General features: G+C 51.3%; 1 protein-coding gene across 3 annotated transcripts; it reads right to left on the reverse strand.

Annotated features, from left to right (window-relative positions):
- Positions 1-2949: 2949 nt before the first annotated feature.
- Positions 2950-14433, reverse strand: MCAT (malonyl-CoA-acyl carrier protein transacylase). 3 transcript variants are annotated; one of them, XM_065945107.1, is made up of 4 exons: positions 13953-14432; positions 12541-12628; positions 7197-7363; positions 2950-4215 (listed from the first exon to the last, which is right to left on the reverse strand). In XM_065945107.1, the coding sequence occupies exons 1-4, from the start codon at positions 14379-14381 to the stop codon at positions 3787-3789; spliced, it is 1113 nt and encodes a 370-aa protein (XP_065801179.1). In that variant the 5' UTR covers positions 14382-14432; the 3' UTR covers positions 2950-3786. The 3 variants fall into 3 exon arrangements, with proteins under 3 accessions (XP_065801179.1, XP_065801170.1, XP_065801184.1); XM_065945098.1 differs by having other exon boundaries at positions 7146-7363; positions 13953-14431; XM_065945112.1 differs by lacking the exon at positions 7197-7363 and having other exon boundaries at positions 4032-4215; positions 13953-14433.
- Positions 14434-18446: the final 4013 nt, after the last annotated feature.

Genomic DNA, 18446 nt, shown 5'->3' on the forward strand with positions numbered 1-18446 from the left:
ACTCGGCCCTGGAGCTGACCCAGCAGGTGCGGCTACCCCCCACCTTCCAGCAGGCTGGTCAGACCCTGCCCGCCCCACCGCACACCTTCCAACCCTCATGACTGAAGGGACCGCCTCGCACCCAGGCCTTATGCCGCAGCTCCCCAAGGTCTGGCCCTCCAGGTTTTGAGACTGGACTTCACTCCCTTTCCTGTAAGGTGTCACCATGTCAGGCCCTGAGAACCTCACGGCGGGGCTGGGGGTGGAGCCCAGAATCTCCCAGTTCCCAGGCAATGGCCGGGATGCCCCATCTGTGCAGCCGGCTTTGTCTGGAGAGCTCACTCTCCATTCCAGACTGGTACCACATTCCCACCAAGCTTGTAGACCCGGGAGTGACCCCAGGGCTCACCCTGTGTGATCTACTGACTCCTAGGCCCAGGGACCCACTGTAGAATGGCTAGGGATGTGACAAGGCCAAATCCAGAAGTGCCTCTTCCAGAAGTACTCCCGGCTTGTTCCATCTTGAGCTCTCGGGACAAACTGCCCACCCCGCTGCGTAACCCATATGGATGCCCATGCCTTTTCAAGGAGTTTGGGGCTCCTCAGAGGAGAGAGGAGCCGGAAACACCGAATGGAGCCTCCGGGTGTGGCTGATGCTAGCTGGGCAGACTTCTCCCTGTGTGAATTCAGGGATACCTGTTTGCCAGGGTCATCCTGTCCTGGGGTTTGCAACATTCTTTCCGCCTGTGGTATCAGGAGCCCCGACTGCATTACATCAGCCGCTGGTGTAGGTTCTGGGGATGTAAAGAAGGCGGAGATCCCTGCCTCAGATCTCACATTCTCTTTAGGGAGGGAAAAGATGCACATTCATCAGCTAAGAGTACTGTCTGACATGTGCTGAGGGCACCCGGGGACTGAGAAAACGCTGGGGCCTGTGGAGGGTGAGGCGAGTCCTCTCCGAGGAGGGGCTGGGGGAGCTGGACTGCAGTGCAAAGGCCCTGGGGTGGGGACGGGTTGGGACGCGGAGGCAGAAGGGCTAGCGTCGGCCTCACTGTGTCTCCCAGTTCACGCCAGCCCGGGCCTGGGTTAGCTGCCTGCTGCAGCTCTAGCTCCCATGCGGCACTTGACCTTCTGAGCCGATGCAGATCCGGCCGTGGAGGGCCAGCACTTCACTCCCGTCCACCTGGACAAGCCCCCAATGGGGGAAACTGAGGCCCAGAGGCAGGGGACTTGACCAAGGTGGCCCAGACTTCCATCACCCTAGGATCCTCCAATCCAATCAGACTGGGATCCAGAGGGAAACCCGCTCTGGCTGCTCCAACGTGGCCGTTCCCATAGGAGCAGAGGAGCTGAAAGCGGTCTCAATCTTGAGTCCACAGCAACACCAGAAACGACTCTCCAGTTTCCAAAAGGGAGAGCCGGCTTGTCCTTGTCAGGCAGAGGGCAGGGTGACATTCGGTTACCCACTGGCCACAGGACTCCTACTGGGCGGCCCCTGAGACTAAGAGCTGCGCCCGGAGGAGCAGCGAGGCCTGCAGCCTGGACGGCCCGCCCTCCAGCGCCCGCCCGTGGGGCTGTGCCCCTCAGAGCTACCCGAGGCACAGCCAGACGCCTGCGCCTGGACCGGACCGCTGAGACGGCATGGTCTCCCAGGCTGCCTGTTACTGACAACTCTCAGCCAAGGGGGCTCCAGCAGACTCAGCAACTGTTCACAAAGTAACGAGGGCTTCCCTGGGGGCTCAGGGGTAAAGAATCCGCCTGCCAGTGCAGGAGATGGGTGCGATCCCTGATCTGGGAAGATCCCACATGCCAAAACTCCCGAGCCCATGCTCCCCAACAAGAGAAGCCTCCGCAGTGAGAAGCCCGCACACCGCAACTAGAGAGTAGCCCTCTTTCATGGCAACTAGAGAAAGCCTGTGCAGCAATGAAGACCAAGCACAGCCAAAAATAAAATAAATAAAATACAAACTAACAAAGTTCTTTGTGAAGATCTGAAATTCTTTAACAAAACAAAGGAGATCCAAGCAGTCCATCCTAAGGGAAATCAGTCCTGAATATTCATTGGAAGGACTGATGCTGAAGCTGAAACTTCAATCCTTTGGCCACCTGATGAGAAGCCGATTCATTGGAAAAGACTCTGATGCTGGGAAAGATTGAAGGCAGGAGGAGAAGGAGACGACAGAGGATGAGATGGTTGGATGGCATCACTGACTCAATGGACATGAGTTTGGGTAAACTCCAGGAGTTGGTGAAGGATAGGAAGGCCTGGCGTGCTACAGTCCATGGGGTCACAGAGTTGGACATGACTGAGCGACTGAACTGAACTGAATAAAAGTTTGAAGAAATAGTTCTTCATTGTGCTCCAAAGGGCATGCAAACCTAGGCCTTGGTGAAACAAGGATCTGTGGCAGTGATTCTCAGCTGTGGGAGGGCTGTGGGCTGTGGACACGGGTGGGCGTGTCTGGGGTCACAATGCCCAGAAATGCGACTGGCATGCAATCGCTAGGCGCCAGGACAGTGGCCCACGAGCACGTGACCATCCCACACAGTGAAGGCTGGTTCTGCTCAAAGACCAACAGCACTCTAGCTGAGAACCACAAAATTAAAAATGAGAGACCCTTAGGAGCTTGGGGTTCGCAGATACAAAGTACTGCATATAAGATAGATAAAACACAAGATCGTACCGTACAGCACTAGCAACGATATGGTTATCCTGTGATTAAACCATCATGGAAAGGAATATGAAAAAGAATGTATATATATTAATATACCTAACTGAATCACTTTGCTGTATACCAGAAATTAATACAACAGTATAGATTAACTAGACTTCAATTAATTACAAAAGAGACATTCTACCCAGGGTTTGACGTATGCCCACACGAGCGACGTTTCAAGACGAGCTCAGACATTTCATCCCCAGTGAGGTTTTCGCAGTATCACTGTGTAATGAAAAAGCCACCCCAGAAGTTGAGAACTGATCACATTTAATACTGGTATCAGGAGCGGGCCCCTGCGCGTGCTCCCGGTGTGGGGCAGACTGAGGATACGCTCGGAGGGCGGCCCGAGCTGGACGCGGCCCTGGGCACACAGCCGGCACAGCGACTGCAGTCGCGAGGGGTGACGTGGGGTGGGGGAGGACGCAGGGCCCCCGGCCGCCCTCCCCAGGCCGCTCCTGCCTTGCTGAAGGACCCTCCTCCCCACCAAGGCAGAGACTCGCTCCCTGGCACGCAGTAGGCACTCGAGGCTTTCTGTTGGGAAGTACACACAGGGGGCACCGGCTCCCAACTGTTGAGTGATGGGGACAGAATGGCTGCCAAGGCCCGCTGGGTCCTAAAGCCCTTTGGATTCAGGGGGCACAGGAGCTAAGGTTTTGGCTGCATCGTGTCCAGAGGAGGCTGGGCCAGCAAAGAAGGGTGTCTGGCGCTGGCCTCAAGCCAAGGCCCACGGCGCCCACACGGCCGCAGGCCAGGCCTTCCCGGGCCTCAGAACACTTCTGCCTAGGGAGGAGCCGTCTGGGGCCTGGGGAGGCGACGTGGTCTGCCCAGGAGGCGGGGGTGGAACCCACTGGTCTGCACAGAACCAGTACATTGCAACTCCCCAGCGCTCAGACAAGGACGGGAGAGATGGACACCGGCGTGTGAAGAAGCACTCGTTTCTAGTGCTTTCCACAGGGCATTCAAAGCACACTATCCTCCCGCTCACGCAGAGGCGGTGGCCTGACAGGAAGGCCAGGCTGGGCTCAGCCCCCCGGAGCCCGAGTCCTCCTCGGTCACAGCCCATCCACGCCAGGGTCCGCGGGAGGCCCTACAGCGGCTGCTCTGGGTCCTCGTCGGCCTCCAGCACCTCCACATGACTGTAAGACCTCCAGGCCTGCAGGTTACAGCTCTTCAGGATGGTGCCCAGCTGCTTCCCGGGCCCCACCTCGAACGTCTGGGGGAACGCGGTGCCCTTCCTTCTCTCGTATATGGCGTGCATCGTCTGCTCCCACTTCACCGGGGAGACCAGCTGCTGGAGCAGCAGTTTCTGGATGTGCCTGGCATGCATGTATTTGTTCCCGTCGACGTTCGAGTGCACGGAAACCAGGGGCTTCTTGACATCAATCGCCTTTAACACCTGCGCCAGGGGCTCCACGGCCGGCTCCATGAGGCTGGTATGGAACCCGCCGCTAACTGGCAACATCTTGGTGCGTCTGAAGTGATACTTAGAGGAATTCTTCTGGAGAAACTGCAGAGCCTGGGAGAAACAAGAAGGGAGGTGTAAGCCAGCGAATCTCAGGGGAAGAAACACACAGTGAGGCGGTCACCACTGACTGACGTCATCAGTCCTCTGTAGAGAATGTGTGTATCTCTACACACCCACGCATGTACTTCACCCCGCACACTTGCAAAGTCGGTGTCCCGGAAGCCCCTCTGACCATCTGCATGCCCCGCCTGGGCAGGTGACCATCCTGGGCCTCAGAGAGAGCTGAGGCCGGGAACCGCAGTCCTGTTCCAGCTCCAGCACTCACTAGCTCAGCGGCCCCCGGCAAGTCTCTGAACTTCTTTATTCCATCCGTGAAGTGAGCGCAATTTCATCTACTTCATAGACTGCTGGGAAGTGACCAGACAGGAGGTGTGAAAGGATCTGATACACAATAAAAGCGCTATCTAATCCTGCTACTCATCATAACTGTTAAAGCTTGTTTCCTTGTTACTCCGTAAACTTTAAGATGACAATCCAGGAGGCTCTGAGTCTCATCTCACAATCCAGGGTCTGAAAACTCTCATCTGGGGTTTCTCTAGAGAAGACCAAAGCTCTCCTTCCCTGCAGCCCGAACTCACTCCCCGAAGGCTCCTCTGTCCAGAGGGGCCTCTGGGACTAACAGGCCCAGACTCAGAACCACAACATACTTGGCAAATATCTTTGAACAGTGTATGTTCTTAAGAGATCCTGAGCCCTCAGGACACAGCACAATGCCTACGACTCTGACAGCCATTCCCTGGGATCCAGCAAAGGGCTTCCTATGCACTAAACCGTCTGCTGCGGCTCTCCAACCTGACGCCACCCATGGCCTGCTCAGAAGCTGGGCTAGCTGATCCCAAAGAGTCAAGGAAAGTCATGGTAGCTGAACGACCTTGGGAAATTTTGCTTTATCCATCTATGCCTCAATTTCCTCACCTGCAAAATGGGGATAACAACAATAGTTATCTCAGGACTGCGATAAGAACCATGCCTGGCATACAAGCCCTACAGAAGGGTTAGCAATTACTGCCTTGTTACCGAGCCCTGGGATTGGTAACATGAATAAATATAGCGGGGGAGCTCTCTGTGCCCACAGAGGGGAGGCGGGGCTGATATTTTCGGTTGGATGGTGCTTGTTTGGCCCGCCCCGTGGGCCCCGCCCTGCAGGAATGTAGCCCGTGCCCAGGCAAGGCTGGTGCAGCCCGTGGCTCGTAAGAGGTCACTAGCCTGTGCCCTGAGTCTGTCTATTCCACACCAAGGTCACTGAGCTGTCTGAGCCCTGGAGCAAAAGCCACGTGGGACAGAGCCCAGCACAGCGAACCGTCACGGGGGGTGATGCACGCGTGTGGGCAGCACAGAGGGGGCTGGGCCGTCACTGCAGCAGAGTCCAGCCTGACCTGGGGCTTCGAGCCCAGGACCACACTCCATCCGTCTCCATCACCCCGAGGGATGTGCCTCTGGTGCGTCTCAACAGAGGCTTCGTGGACTCCACAGCCCAAGCCCTTCCCACCTCACCTGCAGCTGTCTGATCACCGGCCCCTATGGAGACAGCTACTCAGTGGCACTTCCTGCCTCACTGCCGGGGTCTAAGTCTTTCCGGGGGAAGTCTCTGGACTCACCCCACTCGAGTTCCAGGCATCAAAGGCCACAGTCCCAGGGTCCAGAGGCTCCTGTGCCTGGCGCTCAGCCCAGGTCCAGGTCTAGCAGAGGGCAAGCTGTTCCACATCGACCGCTGGGAAGAGCTCCGCTGCCTGGGGAGCCTGCTGCACCTGAGCTCTTTGCTACAGTACTTCCCGCGGCACCAAAAGGCTGAATCTGGGAAGCCCGGGAGTCACCGCCTGGACTGGATGCCCACCTGTCTGGGAGCCCGAGAGGGAGACACCTGCCCCTCCTGGCCCATTCCGGGCTTCCTTCTAAGGCTACTAGTGGGAATGAATAGCCAGCTTCGTGACGAACTTGGGGCCACTGCAGCTGATCTTCCCGTCATCTCAGAATGGCCCCAGGAGGAACCCGCTGGCTCTCCCTGATTCAGAGAAGATACAGAAGGACCCCTGTACACCGACTGGCAAGGCCTTACCGAGGGGAGAAGCCCAGCACGGTTGAGTGGAGAACAGATGTGAGCCCTCCTCCCGCCTCCACCATCACGGGCGCTGGCCTCTCTGCCTCAGCTTCCTGCAGCGAAGCCGCCCTGGTCAGAACACAGGACCAGCCCTGAGGACTGGATGAGCTGAGCCAAGACGGGGAAGCACCGGCCTGACTTCTGCACCCCACAGGCCCCAGCCGGGCTCACAGAACTGCCCCTTCTGTATGGGGTGCCTCCCGGCCTGGGATGCCCCTGCTCTTGGCAACCCCACCCTCTGCACAGGTCTCCTGGGGCCGCGTCCTCGGGCCATCTGGTAGCCAGCCTGACCCCTACAGTGCCCCGAGACCTGGAGTCTTCCGTTCACAGCCAGCCTTCCTTTGACGGCAGGAACCCTGACTGAGCTGTGTGTCCTCTACCCGAGAAAGGATGTCGGCAGTGGGTGGAAGGACGCACAGAGGAAAGGGTGCAAAAACAGACACCTCAGGAAAAGCAGGGTAGTGCAACCCAGCAGGAGACAGCTGCTCCTGAGGAAGCGAGGAGATGAGAGGCTGTGAGGAGGCCAGAGCGTATCACAGGGAGGCCCTGCTGATGACTCGGTTCAGCCCCTTTACCTTCCATGTGGGCTGGGGATTTGCCCAGGGTTCCGTCTTCCCTCATCCCTGGAGCACGTGGCAGAGTGGGGATACTACCCAGCCTCTCTCTGGAGCGCTCGCTCCACCAGACACGCCGGCCCTCAGATACTTCCCAATACCAGGGTTGAGCAGTGCGCCCACTAGGCTCGGCGGGCCGCCGGGTAGGCAGTAATTCCACCTTCTGCACCGGACCGGGCTCTAGGAAGGCTGCTCCTGCCAACACCAACCTCCAGGTGTCCTGAGATCACCCTGCAGTCAGGAAAGAGGTAGCTGGACACCTCGCAAACGGGGCTCTCTATGCCCTGAGTCCTGCAGTGCTCCTGGGCTTCCAGACAGGCGACGGCGAACCTGGACTGACGCTGGCCGAGGACGGACAGCATACCACTGGGGGCGGCTTCCGAGGCTTCCTGCATGGCCTCAGCTCGAACTTTCACTGCGTACAGACCTACGCGGAGAGAAGTGCATTTGGAAAAATCAGGGCATGTGATCGAGAAGGGAAGCCCAGACCCGAGGAACAAAGCTGGAGAGGCGGGCACTGGGGTCCATTGCCAGCCCGCAAGTCGCCGCTCCAAGGATCCGACTGCACAGAGACGGTTCCCAACCAGCAGGGAGCAAGGCACAGTCCCGGCACAGCGCAGATGAACCCACGGAGCTTCCTGCCGAGAGCTGGCTGGGGCAGGAGGGTGATTCCCCCCAGGGCGGTGTCTGGAAACAACTTTTGATCGTCGGGGTGCTGGGGGGGGCCACTGACATCTAGTGGGCACAGGCCAGGCATGCGGTTCAACAGCCTACGATAAACAGCCTCCAAGTAAGGGTCATCTGGCCCAAAACGTCAACAGTGCTGCTGAGAAGCCCTGGCATAGGGTGGAAAGGAAGAGACTTTGAGCTGCATCACTTAAGGGAACTCATGACCTCCTTCCAGGCCAAATTTCTGGCTAGTACAATGAAGACAATAATATCTAGCCTGCCTGAACTGTAGTGAAAACTGGGAACTACAAATTATTTCAGAGAAACGGCACTGAATAAGGAAAATAACTAAGAACCTTTAGATGCTTGGAATGATGTACAAACTACAAACAAGTACATGAATTTTAATGACATAATTATCGTAAATCAAGCATGACTGCCCTCACTGGAGAGCTCGACACTGGCAAGGCAGATGAGCTGGAAAGCAGGGCTCCGGGCTCAGTGTGGCTCAGGTGTGAAGTGGGAGGACAGGGCTGTGTGCCTGGGGAGGCAGCTCCCGTGATCGTGATGTGAGAACGGACTGAACACGATTCACAACAGCCAGGACACGGAAACAGCCCGTGTCCACAGGTGAACGGATAAACATGACGTGGTGCGTATATACACAATAGAGAGCCACTCAGCCACTAAAAAGAATGAAATAAAGCCATCTGCGGCCACATGCATGAACCTGGAGACTATCATGCTAAGTGAAGTAAGTCAGAAAGACAAGTACCATATGGTATCAGTCACACGCGGAATCTAAAATACGACACAGGGGGACTTCTCTGATGATTCAGTGGTTAAGCATTTGCCTTCCAATGCCAGGGATGCGGGTTTGAACCCTGGTAGGGGAACTAGCATTCCTCATGCGGCAGGGCAACTAAGCCACAACTAGACAGAAGCCCACGTGCTATAACAAAGAGCTGATGCAGCCAAAAATAAATAAATAAAATATGGAAACAACAACTAAAAAAACCCCAACACCAATGAACATGCCTCAGAAACAGACTCAGATACAGAGAACAGACCACTTGTGGCCGCCAAGGGGGAGGGGAGGTGGGGAAGAGGAGGACCGAGAGTTTGGGACTCGCAGACACCAACTATGATGTACGGGGACGGACACAATACCCTGTGATAAGCCATAGGTAAATGAAGATGAAAAGGTATATATATATAACTGAATCACTTCACTGAAGTTTCATGACACAACATTGTAAATCCACTATACTTCAGTAAAAAATGAAGAAAAAAGAATGGACTGCAACTACTGGATAGCGTCGCCCTGGTTCTGGGCCTGCTCCCTGGTGGGGAGGAGATGATCAGACCAAGAAGCAATTAAGGGATGAGTCCAGGGTTTGATGGGACAACAAGGTCAGAGGAACAAACCCTGCAACCTTTCTCTCAACACATCTTCATTCTCCCAGCACTGTGTATGTCTGTGCTGGAGTTTTAGCCCCTTACACAAGCAGAACTGTGGAGCAAACACATTAAGAGCCCGTGTTAGGAGGCAGGAGAGCATACACAGAAACGTGGATACCTTCCCAGGCAGGCATTAAATAACTGCAAACTGTCAAGTGAAAAAACACATGTCAATAATTCTGCAAATTTTGTACACATTAAACTATATTTCTATAAAGTATCTTTATTAGGATGAAGAAATACGAAAAATTTTTTCACTTTCTTGACCAGGTTTTCTTTCTATAACGCATTTTAAAAAAAAGAGGTGAGATTCACATAAAATATAACCAGTTTTAAGTGCACAAATGCGGCGGTATTTGTGGTATCCAGCATGTACAGGACCTTCCTGGTGGTCCAGTGGTTAAGAATCCACCAGCAAAGGCTGGGACACAGGTTCAGTCCGTGGTCTGGGAAGCTTCCACATGCTGTCATGCAGCTAGGCTTGTAGGCAGCAACTACTGAGCCCACACCCTAGAGCGGTGCTCTGCAACATGAGAAGCCGGTGCACCGCAACTAGAGACAAGCCCCCGTGCAGCAACAAAGACCCGGCACAGCCAAAAAAACCTTCCCATCAGCCCACAAATCACCCCACCCCCACCGAGCAACCGCTCTCCATTTCTCCTTCTCTCCACCCCGCATAACCTCTAATCGGTTGTCTCTATGCATTTATGTATTCCGGACATTTCATATAAAAATGAGTTCTGTGTCTGGCTTCTGTCACCTAGCATGTTTCTGATATTCATCCACGCTGCCACATCAGTATTTTCTTTCTTTTTATGGCTGAATAATATTCCACTGGATCAATCTACCACAATTTGTTTATCTACTCATCTGATTATGGACATTTGGATCATTTCTACCTTTTGAAAATGAATATGAATAACACTGTTACAAACATTTCTGTACAAGTTTTCCAGTGTGGACATGTGTTTTCATTTCTTAGGTACAGACCTGTGAGCAGAACTACTGGGTCACAAAGTAATTCCATGTTTAACTTGAGGATCCCCCAAACTGTTTCCACAATGGCTGCACTGCTTTATATTTCATCAGTGTGAGGTTCCTACATCCTTGCCAACACTTATTATTTTCCTCTTGTTTTTTAAATCAAAGCCATCCTGGTGGGCATGAAGTGGTACCTCACTGTGGTTTTGATTTGCACTTCCCTAATGGCTGGTGGTCTGGCATTCCCAGCTCTAAGAATTTTCCACAGTTTGTTGTGATACACACAGTCAAAGGCTTTGGCATAGTTGATAAAACAGAAGTAGTTGTTTTTCTGGAACTCTCTCACTTTTTTAATGATCCAACGGATGTTGGCAATTTGATCTCTGGTTCCTCTGCCTTTTCTAAATCCAGCTTGAGCATCTGGAAGTTCATGGTTCACGTCCTGTTGAAGCCTGGCATGGAGAATTTTGAGCATTACTTTACTAGCATGTGAGATGAGTACAACTGTGTGGTAGTTTGAGTATTCTTTGGCATTGCCTTTCTTAGGGACTGGAATGAAAACTGACCTTTTCCAGTCCTGTGGCCACTGCTGGGTTTTCCAAATTTGCTGGCATATTGAGCGCAGCACTTTCACAGCATCATCTTTTAGGATTTGAAATAGCTCAGCTGGAATTCCATCACCTCCACTAGCTTTGCTCATAGTGATGCTTCCTAAGGCCCACTTGACCTCACATTTCAGAATGTCTAGCTCTAGATGAGTGATCACACTAGCATGATTATGTGGGTCATGAAGATCTTTTCTATATAGTTCTTCTGTGTATTCTTGCCACCTTTTCTTAATATCTTCTGCTTCTGTTAGGTCCATACCATTTCTGTCCTTTATTGCGCCCATCTTTGAATAAAATGTTCCCTTGGTATCTCTAATTTTCTTGAAGGGATCTCTAGCCTTTCCAACAAACTATGGAAAATTCTTAAAGAAATGGGAATACCAGACCACCTGACCTGCCTCCTGAGAAATCTGTATGCAGGTCAGGAAGCAACAGTTAGAACTGGACATAGGACAACAGACTGGTTCTAAATTGGGAAAGGAGTATGTCAAGGCTTATATTGTCCTTCTTTAACTTATATGCAGAGAACATCATACAAAATGCCAAGCTGGATGAAGCACAAGCTGGAATCAAGATTTCGGGGAGACATAGCAATAACCTCAGATATGCATGTGATACCACACTTACAGCAGAAAGCGAGAAAGAACTAAAGAGCCTCTTCATGAAAGTGAAAAAGGAGAGTGAAAAAGCTGACTTAAAACTCAACATTCAGAAAACTAAGATCATGGCATCTGGTCCCATCACTTGATGGCAAATAGATGGGGAAACAATGGAAACGTGAGAGACTTTATTTTCTTGGGCTCCAAAACCAATGCAGATGGTGACTGCAGCCATGAAATTAAAAGATGCTTGCTCCTTGGAAGAAAAGTGATGACCAAGCTAGACAGCATGTTAAAAAGCAAAGACACTACTTTGCCAACAAAAGTCTGTCTAGTCAAGGCTATGGTTTTTTCCAGTAGTCATGTATGGATGTGAGAGTTAGACCATAAAGAAAGCTGAGCGCCGAAGAATGGATGCTTTTGAACTGTGGTGTTGGAGAAGACTCTTGAGAGTCCCTTGGACAGCAAGGAGATCCAACCAGTCCATCCTAAAGGAAATCAGTCCTGAATATTCATTGGAAGGACTGATGCTGAAGCTGAAACTCCAATCCTTTGGCCACCTGATGCGAAGAACTGACTCATTTGAAAAGACCATGATGCTGGGAAAGATTGAAAGCAAGAGGAGAAGGGGATGACAGAGGATGAGATGGTTGGATGGCATCACCGACTCAATGGACATGAGCTTGAGTTTGAGTAAGCTCCGGGAGTTCACGATGAACAGGGAAGCCTGGCGTGCTGCAGTCCATGGGGTCGCAAAGAGTTGGACATGACTGAGCAACTGAACTGAAGTGAATGACTGGTGATGTTGCACATCTTGTCATATACTCTTTGGTTCTTTGTAGATCTTTAGAGACATGTCTATTCAAGTCCTTTGTAATTAACTATAAGCAAAATGTTTACCTGTTTACACACAAAAACCTTAAGAAATGAAACTAATCTCAAGACCAAACACTGATTTACTCTCTTTCACTTAATGAGTACCTACTGAGCATCTACCACATGACAGGCACTGGAGGTCCATGAGTGGACCAAGAATGCACAGGAACAGTGGGACAGACAGAAAAGCAAGATGCTTTCACAAGACTATAAGGAGAAAGGAATTCCCTGATGAATTGTTCAAGCTTAAAATCAGGTGAAATCTGGTCCTCAGATCCCACTGTCATCTCCACCCATGTGTCCCCTTCTCTAATCCTGAGTAGGTCCAGAATTGTTTCTGGCAGTGCCCCTTTCCTCAGTGGGCCCAGCAAGACAACACCCTGTGCATGAAATCAACCCTTCCCGTGTACCTTCAGAAAACTCCATGGCTCCAGCAAACACGAGGGCTGCAAATTCTCCCACGCTGAATCCAGCAGCAGCAACACAGTTCTCAATGACCTGCAGGGACAGATGCAGAAGAACATGAGGCCGAATTCTCGGGGGAGTTCAGTTTGGGGCTCTGCACCTGTGTGCTGACGGTGTTCAGTGGCTCAGTGAGCCAGGGTCTGCTGGCCTGGTGCTCCAGCAGGAGGACAACACACTGAAGTGGCCTCGACCATCACTGACCAGCCCTTTACTGATGAGGAACTTCCCTGGCAGTGGAGGTCAAACCCTGCCGTTGGACTCCGTGGATAAGCTGTGACTCCAACCCAGGGCTCTGGACTCTCCTGCTTCTGCCTCTCAGGCCGATGGAGACACAGGGCACTAAGTACACAAGTTAAGCGCATGACCTTCAGAGTCAGAGAGCAGGATCTGATGCTCAGCCTGGGAGAGTTCCCTAACCTCCTTGCCTCAGTTATCTCATCTGATCTGTGAAATGGGCAGAGCACAGACCTATCCCCCACAGGGTTGCTAAGAGAGAATTACATGGAGATAAGAGCTCTAAATCGCTCAGCACAGACCTGGCCCAGGATAAACACTGGATGAACGTTATTATCACGACTTCACAGGACCCCTTAAGCTAATTACTATCTCTGCTGTCCTCTTTACCCATCCATAAAATAATGCTACCAACCTATGGTGAGGATGAAATGGGGTAAAGCTCTGTCTTAATGTTTTGATATTAAATCATCCCACAACTTCAAGTGAAGGGATACTTTCATCATCTTCTCAACGACCCTTCATAAAGGTTCATCCTTCTAAAACCGTTTAGTAATTCATTAAATGATTAAGGATCACTTACAATCGAAACCCGGCCCTTTACTCCCTTCACACACTAGGCAATTTTCACAGTATATTTTATTCTCTGCTATCTATCTCCCTGCAAGGAGATCCAACCAGTCCATCCTAAAGGAAATCAGCCCTGAATATTCACTGGAAGGACTGATGCTGAAGCTGAAACTCCAATGCTCTGGCCACCTGATGCGAAGAACTGACTCACTGGAAAAGACCCTGATGCTGGGAAAGACTGAAGGCGGGAGGGAGACCACAGAGGATGAGATTGGTTGGATGGCATCACAGACGCGATGGACAAGAGTTTGAGTAAGCTCCGGGAGTCGCTGATGGACAGGGAGGCCTGGCGTGCTGCAGTCCATGGGGTCGCAAACAGTCGGACACGACTGAGCGACTGAACTGATCTATCTCCCTGCCCTAATACGCAAGCACCGATTCTCGTTTTGCTCACGCCAGTTTATCTCCTGCGCCTACAACAGCGCCGGGCACAGGTGGGACCTCAGGAAGGACTGCCAAACCGAAGTCGGACGCGGGGAGCCCGGGGCCTCACCGCCGGCTGCAGGTGATGCAGTTTCTCCACGGCGGCCAGCGAAGCCACGAAGACAGCGGGCTGGCAGTGCACGGTGCGGTCCAGGGCCTCCTGCGGCCCGCGCAAGCTCAGCTCCAGCAGGTCGTAGCCGAGCACGCGGCGGGCGGCGTCGTAAAGCTCGCGGACGCGCGGGTAGCGGAGCAGCCCGCGGCCCATGCCCACCACCTGGCTGCCCTGGCCGGGGAAGAGCAGCACAGAGCACTGGCCCGGCTCCCGCCGTCCCGCCGCCGCCTTCGCGTCCTGGGACCCTCCGTCCGCCGCGGTCGCCTCTCGCAGCAGCGCCGCCACGTCCACAGCAGCCGGCGGAGGCCGCGGCCAGTTCGAGGAGCCGCGGCGGCCGCTCACGCTTCGGGCCCAGGCCCGGGCGGCCCGTGCGACCCGGACACTCATGGTGAGGGAACCCGGCCCCCAAGCTCGTCACCGGGGCGACCGAGGCCCGACATCCGGCGGCGCGGCGCGGTCCTTTACGTATTTCCCGCCGGGCGGGCCGAGGCACCAGCGGGGAGAAAGGTTCCGCTGGTACCAGTTCCCGCCCAGGATCTGAAACTGGTGCCTGGGCTTTTTGGGATCCGGGGCACGTGCTAATTTAAACCCGCGCGGGAAGGAAGAAAACAGCACACCGCACCCTGAGCCCTCATAAACATTTATGGACTAAGCAACTTAGCGCAATGTAATATTCATCCTAGCTGTGGAAAAGTGCTTGAAACGTTTCCATGTTCTTTATTGTGTTTGATTAACCACCAGTACTGTGATTAACACTTTTATGTTAATAATTCCTACAGCCCAGACACACTGTAAGCTTTCAGTAAACATCTGTTACATTGAACAGAGCCCTGGATATTTTTCAAATATTAGCCTGTTTTAATTCCTCACAGTAATGCTATGGTTACTTTGGCCTTGGAGTACAGAATGAAGCAGGGCAAAGGCTAATAGAGTTCTGCCAAGAGAAGGCACTGGTTGTAGCAAATACCCTCTTCCAATAGCACAAGAGAAGACTCTACACCACATGGACATCACCAGATGGTCAATGCTGAAATAAGACTGATTATATTCTTTGCAGTCAAAGATGGAGAAGCTCTATACAGTCAGCAAAAACAAGTCCGGGAGCTGACTGTGGTTCAGATCAGGAACTCCTTATTGCCAAATTCAGGCTTAAATTGAAGAAAGTAAGGAAAACCACTAGACCATTCAGGTATGATCTAAATCAAATCCCTTACAGTGGAAGTGAGAAATAGATTTAAGGGACTAGATCTGATAGAGTGCCTGATGAACTATGGATGGTGGTTCATGACACTGTACAGGAGGCAGGGATCAAGACCATCCCCCCAAAAAAGAAATGCAAAAAAGCAAAATGGCTGTCTGAGGAGGTCTTACAAACAGCTGTGGAAAGAAGAGAAGTGAAAAGCAAAGGAGAAAAGGAAAGATATACCCATTTGAATGCAGAGTTCCAAAGAATAGGAAGGAGAGATAAGAAAGCCTTCTTCAGTGACCAGTGCAAAGAAATAGAGGAAAACAATAGAATGGGAACGACTAGAGATCTTTTCAAGAAAATTAGAGATAGCAAGGGAACATTTCATGCAAAGATGGGCACAATAACGGACAGAAATGGTAGGGACCTAACAGAAGCAAAAGATATTAAGAAGAGGTGGCAAGAATACAGAAGAACTATACAAAAATGATTTTCACGACCCAGATAATCATGATGGTATGATCACTCACCTAGAGCCAGGCATCCTGGAATGTGAAGTCAAATGGGCCTTAGGAATCATCGCTATGAACAAAGCTAGTGGGGGTGATGGAATTCCAGTTGAGCTGTTTCAGATCCTGAAAGATGATGCTGTGAAAGTGCTGCACTCAATATGCCAGCAAATTTGGAAAACTCAGCAGTGGCCACAGGACTGGAAAAGGTCAGTTTTCATTCCAATCCCAAAGAGAGGCAATGCCAAAGAATGCTCAAACCACCACACAGTTGCACTCATCTCACAGGCTAGTAAAGTAATGCTCAAAATTCTCCAAGCCAGGTTTCAACAGTACATGAACTGTAAACTTCCAGATGTTCAAGTTGGTTTTAGAAAAGGCAGAGGAATCAGAGGTCAAATTGCCAACATTCGTTGGATTATCAATAAAGCAAGAGAGTTCCAGAAAAACATCTATTTCTGCTATTGACTATGCCAAAACCTTTGACTGTATGGATCACCACAAACTGTGGAATATTCTGAAAGAGATGGGAATACCAAACCACCTGACCTGCCTCTTGAGAAATCTGTATGCAAGTTAAGAAGCAACAGTTAGAACTGGACATGGAACAACAGACTGGTTCCAAATAGGAAAAGGAGTACGTCAAGGCTGTATATTGTCACCCTGCTTATTTAACTTATATGTAGAGTGCATCATGAGAAATGCTGGGCTGGAAGAAGAAGAAGCTGGAATCAAGACTGCCAGGAGAAGTATCAATAACCTCAGATATGCAGATGACACCACCCTTATGGCAGAAAGTGAAGAAGAAAGAAAGAGCCTCTTGATGAAAGTGAAAGAGGAGAGTGAAAAAGTTGGCTTAAAGCTCAACATTCAGAAAACTAAGATCATGGCATCCGGTCCCATCACTTCATGGAAAATAGATGGAGAAACAGTGAGAGACTTCATTTTTTGCGCTCCAAAATCACTGCAGATGGTGACTGCGGCCATGAAATTAAAAGACTCTTACTCCTTGAAAGAAAAGTTATGACCAACCTAGATGGCATATTAAAAAGCAGAGATATCACTTTGCCAACAAAGGTCTGTCTAGTCAAGGCTATGTTTTTTTCCAGTAGTCATGTATGGATATGAGAGCTGGACTATAAAGAAAGCTGAGGGCCGAAGAATGGATGCTTTTGAACTGTGGTGTTGAAGAAGAATCTTGAGAGTCCCTTGGACAGCAAGGAGATCCAATCAGTCCATCCTAAAGGAAATCAGCCCTGAATGTTCATTGAAAGGACTGATGTTGAAGCTGAAACTCCAATCCTTTGGCCACCTGATGCGAAGAACTGACTTATTTGAAAAATCCTGATGCTGGGAAAGACTGAAGGCCGGAGGAGAAGGGGATGACAGAGGATGAGATGGTTGGTTGGCATCACCAACTCAATGGATATGAGTTTGAGTAAACTCCGGGAGTTGGTGATGGACAGGGAGGCTTGGTGTGCTGCAGTCCATGGGGTCACAAAGAGTCGGACATGACTGAGCTATTGAACTGAACTGAACACTATGGTAAATAGGTGCTATTACTATCCTCAATTTACATATGCTGGATCTTTGGGTTGGGAACATCCTCAGGAGAAAGGAAGGGCTACCCCCTCCAGTATTCTGGCCTGGAAAATTCCATGGACAGAGGAACCTGGTAGGCTACAGTCCATGGGGTCGCAAAGAGTCGGACACAACTGAGCAACTTTCATTTTCACTTTTCAGACAAAGTCTCAAAGGTTGAGTGGCAGATGGTTAGTGACAGAAGGACTGGAGATTGGGATTATCTGGTTTCTGGGTGGTGGTGCCAGCCTGGGTTAGAAAGAATCTAATTCTGAGCTCACCTGTATCTACACCCCATTCCTCCCTTGCCAGCCTCTAAGGAGCTCTGGACACACACACACACACACACACACACACACACACACACACACACCCCGGGCACACACAGATTCACTCACTCCACATCTCAGACTGAGAAAGATCTAGGTGGACTCACATTATCATCTCCCAAGTGAGCTTGTCCTGAGAAAATCAGATGAGCAAAGACATAGCTTTTAGGACATGTATAGGCCCCTTGCTTTTGACACAGAAAAGATGGAAATGAGGTGCATATCCAACTAAAGGTGATTAGTTAATGATAGTAAGTCCATACAATGCTGTGTCCTCAAAGATGTGGAAGAGATTTTCAGGTTAAGACATAAACAGGGGACACGCTGCCCCCAGAAGCCCATCAACCCACAGAAGAGGAGTCTTCTAAAGACATAAACCACAGGACAGAGAGAACAGGAAAGGGGGCCCTAGCAACAGAATCTCTTCCAGCTAGGAAGCAGGATGCCCAGTATTACCTGATTTAGCAGACTGCAGACAGCTGAGAGCCGAGAACCAGCCCTTATTCATCCAACAGAATTTTCAAATGCTTAGGAACTGGCAGCGCTAGCCACTTGTAGATCTAAGGGTTAAAAAGGCTGAAATAGAACTACTTGAAGGTGTCTTTGAAGATGACAGATCTTTAGATATCTTTCCTCTCTCTAGCTCTCCCTCATTCTGGCAAATTCTTAGCCTTGGTAAGGGCTGGGCAAGCAAGGGACAGGGGTGAATGTGAGGACCGTCCTGGAACAGTGGGTACTGACTGCTGAATGCAGAGACTCTGCCCATGCTCCCCCCATATGGGCTCCCAGAAATGTGCAGCCAGACCCCTACCCTCCAGGCGAGAGCCGGAGGGCCCTTGGGTACTGT

The sequence above is a fragment of the Muntiacus reevesi genome, chromosome 1 (assembly GCF_963930625.1).
Source record: "Muntiacus reevesi chromosome 1, mMunRee1.1, whole genome shotgun sequence".
Taxonomy (NCBI): domain Eukaryota; kingdom Metazoa; phylum Chordata; class Mammalia; order Artiodactyla; family Cervidae; genus Muntiacus; species Muntiacus reevesi.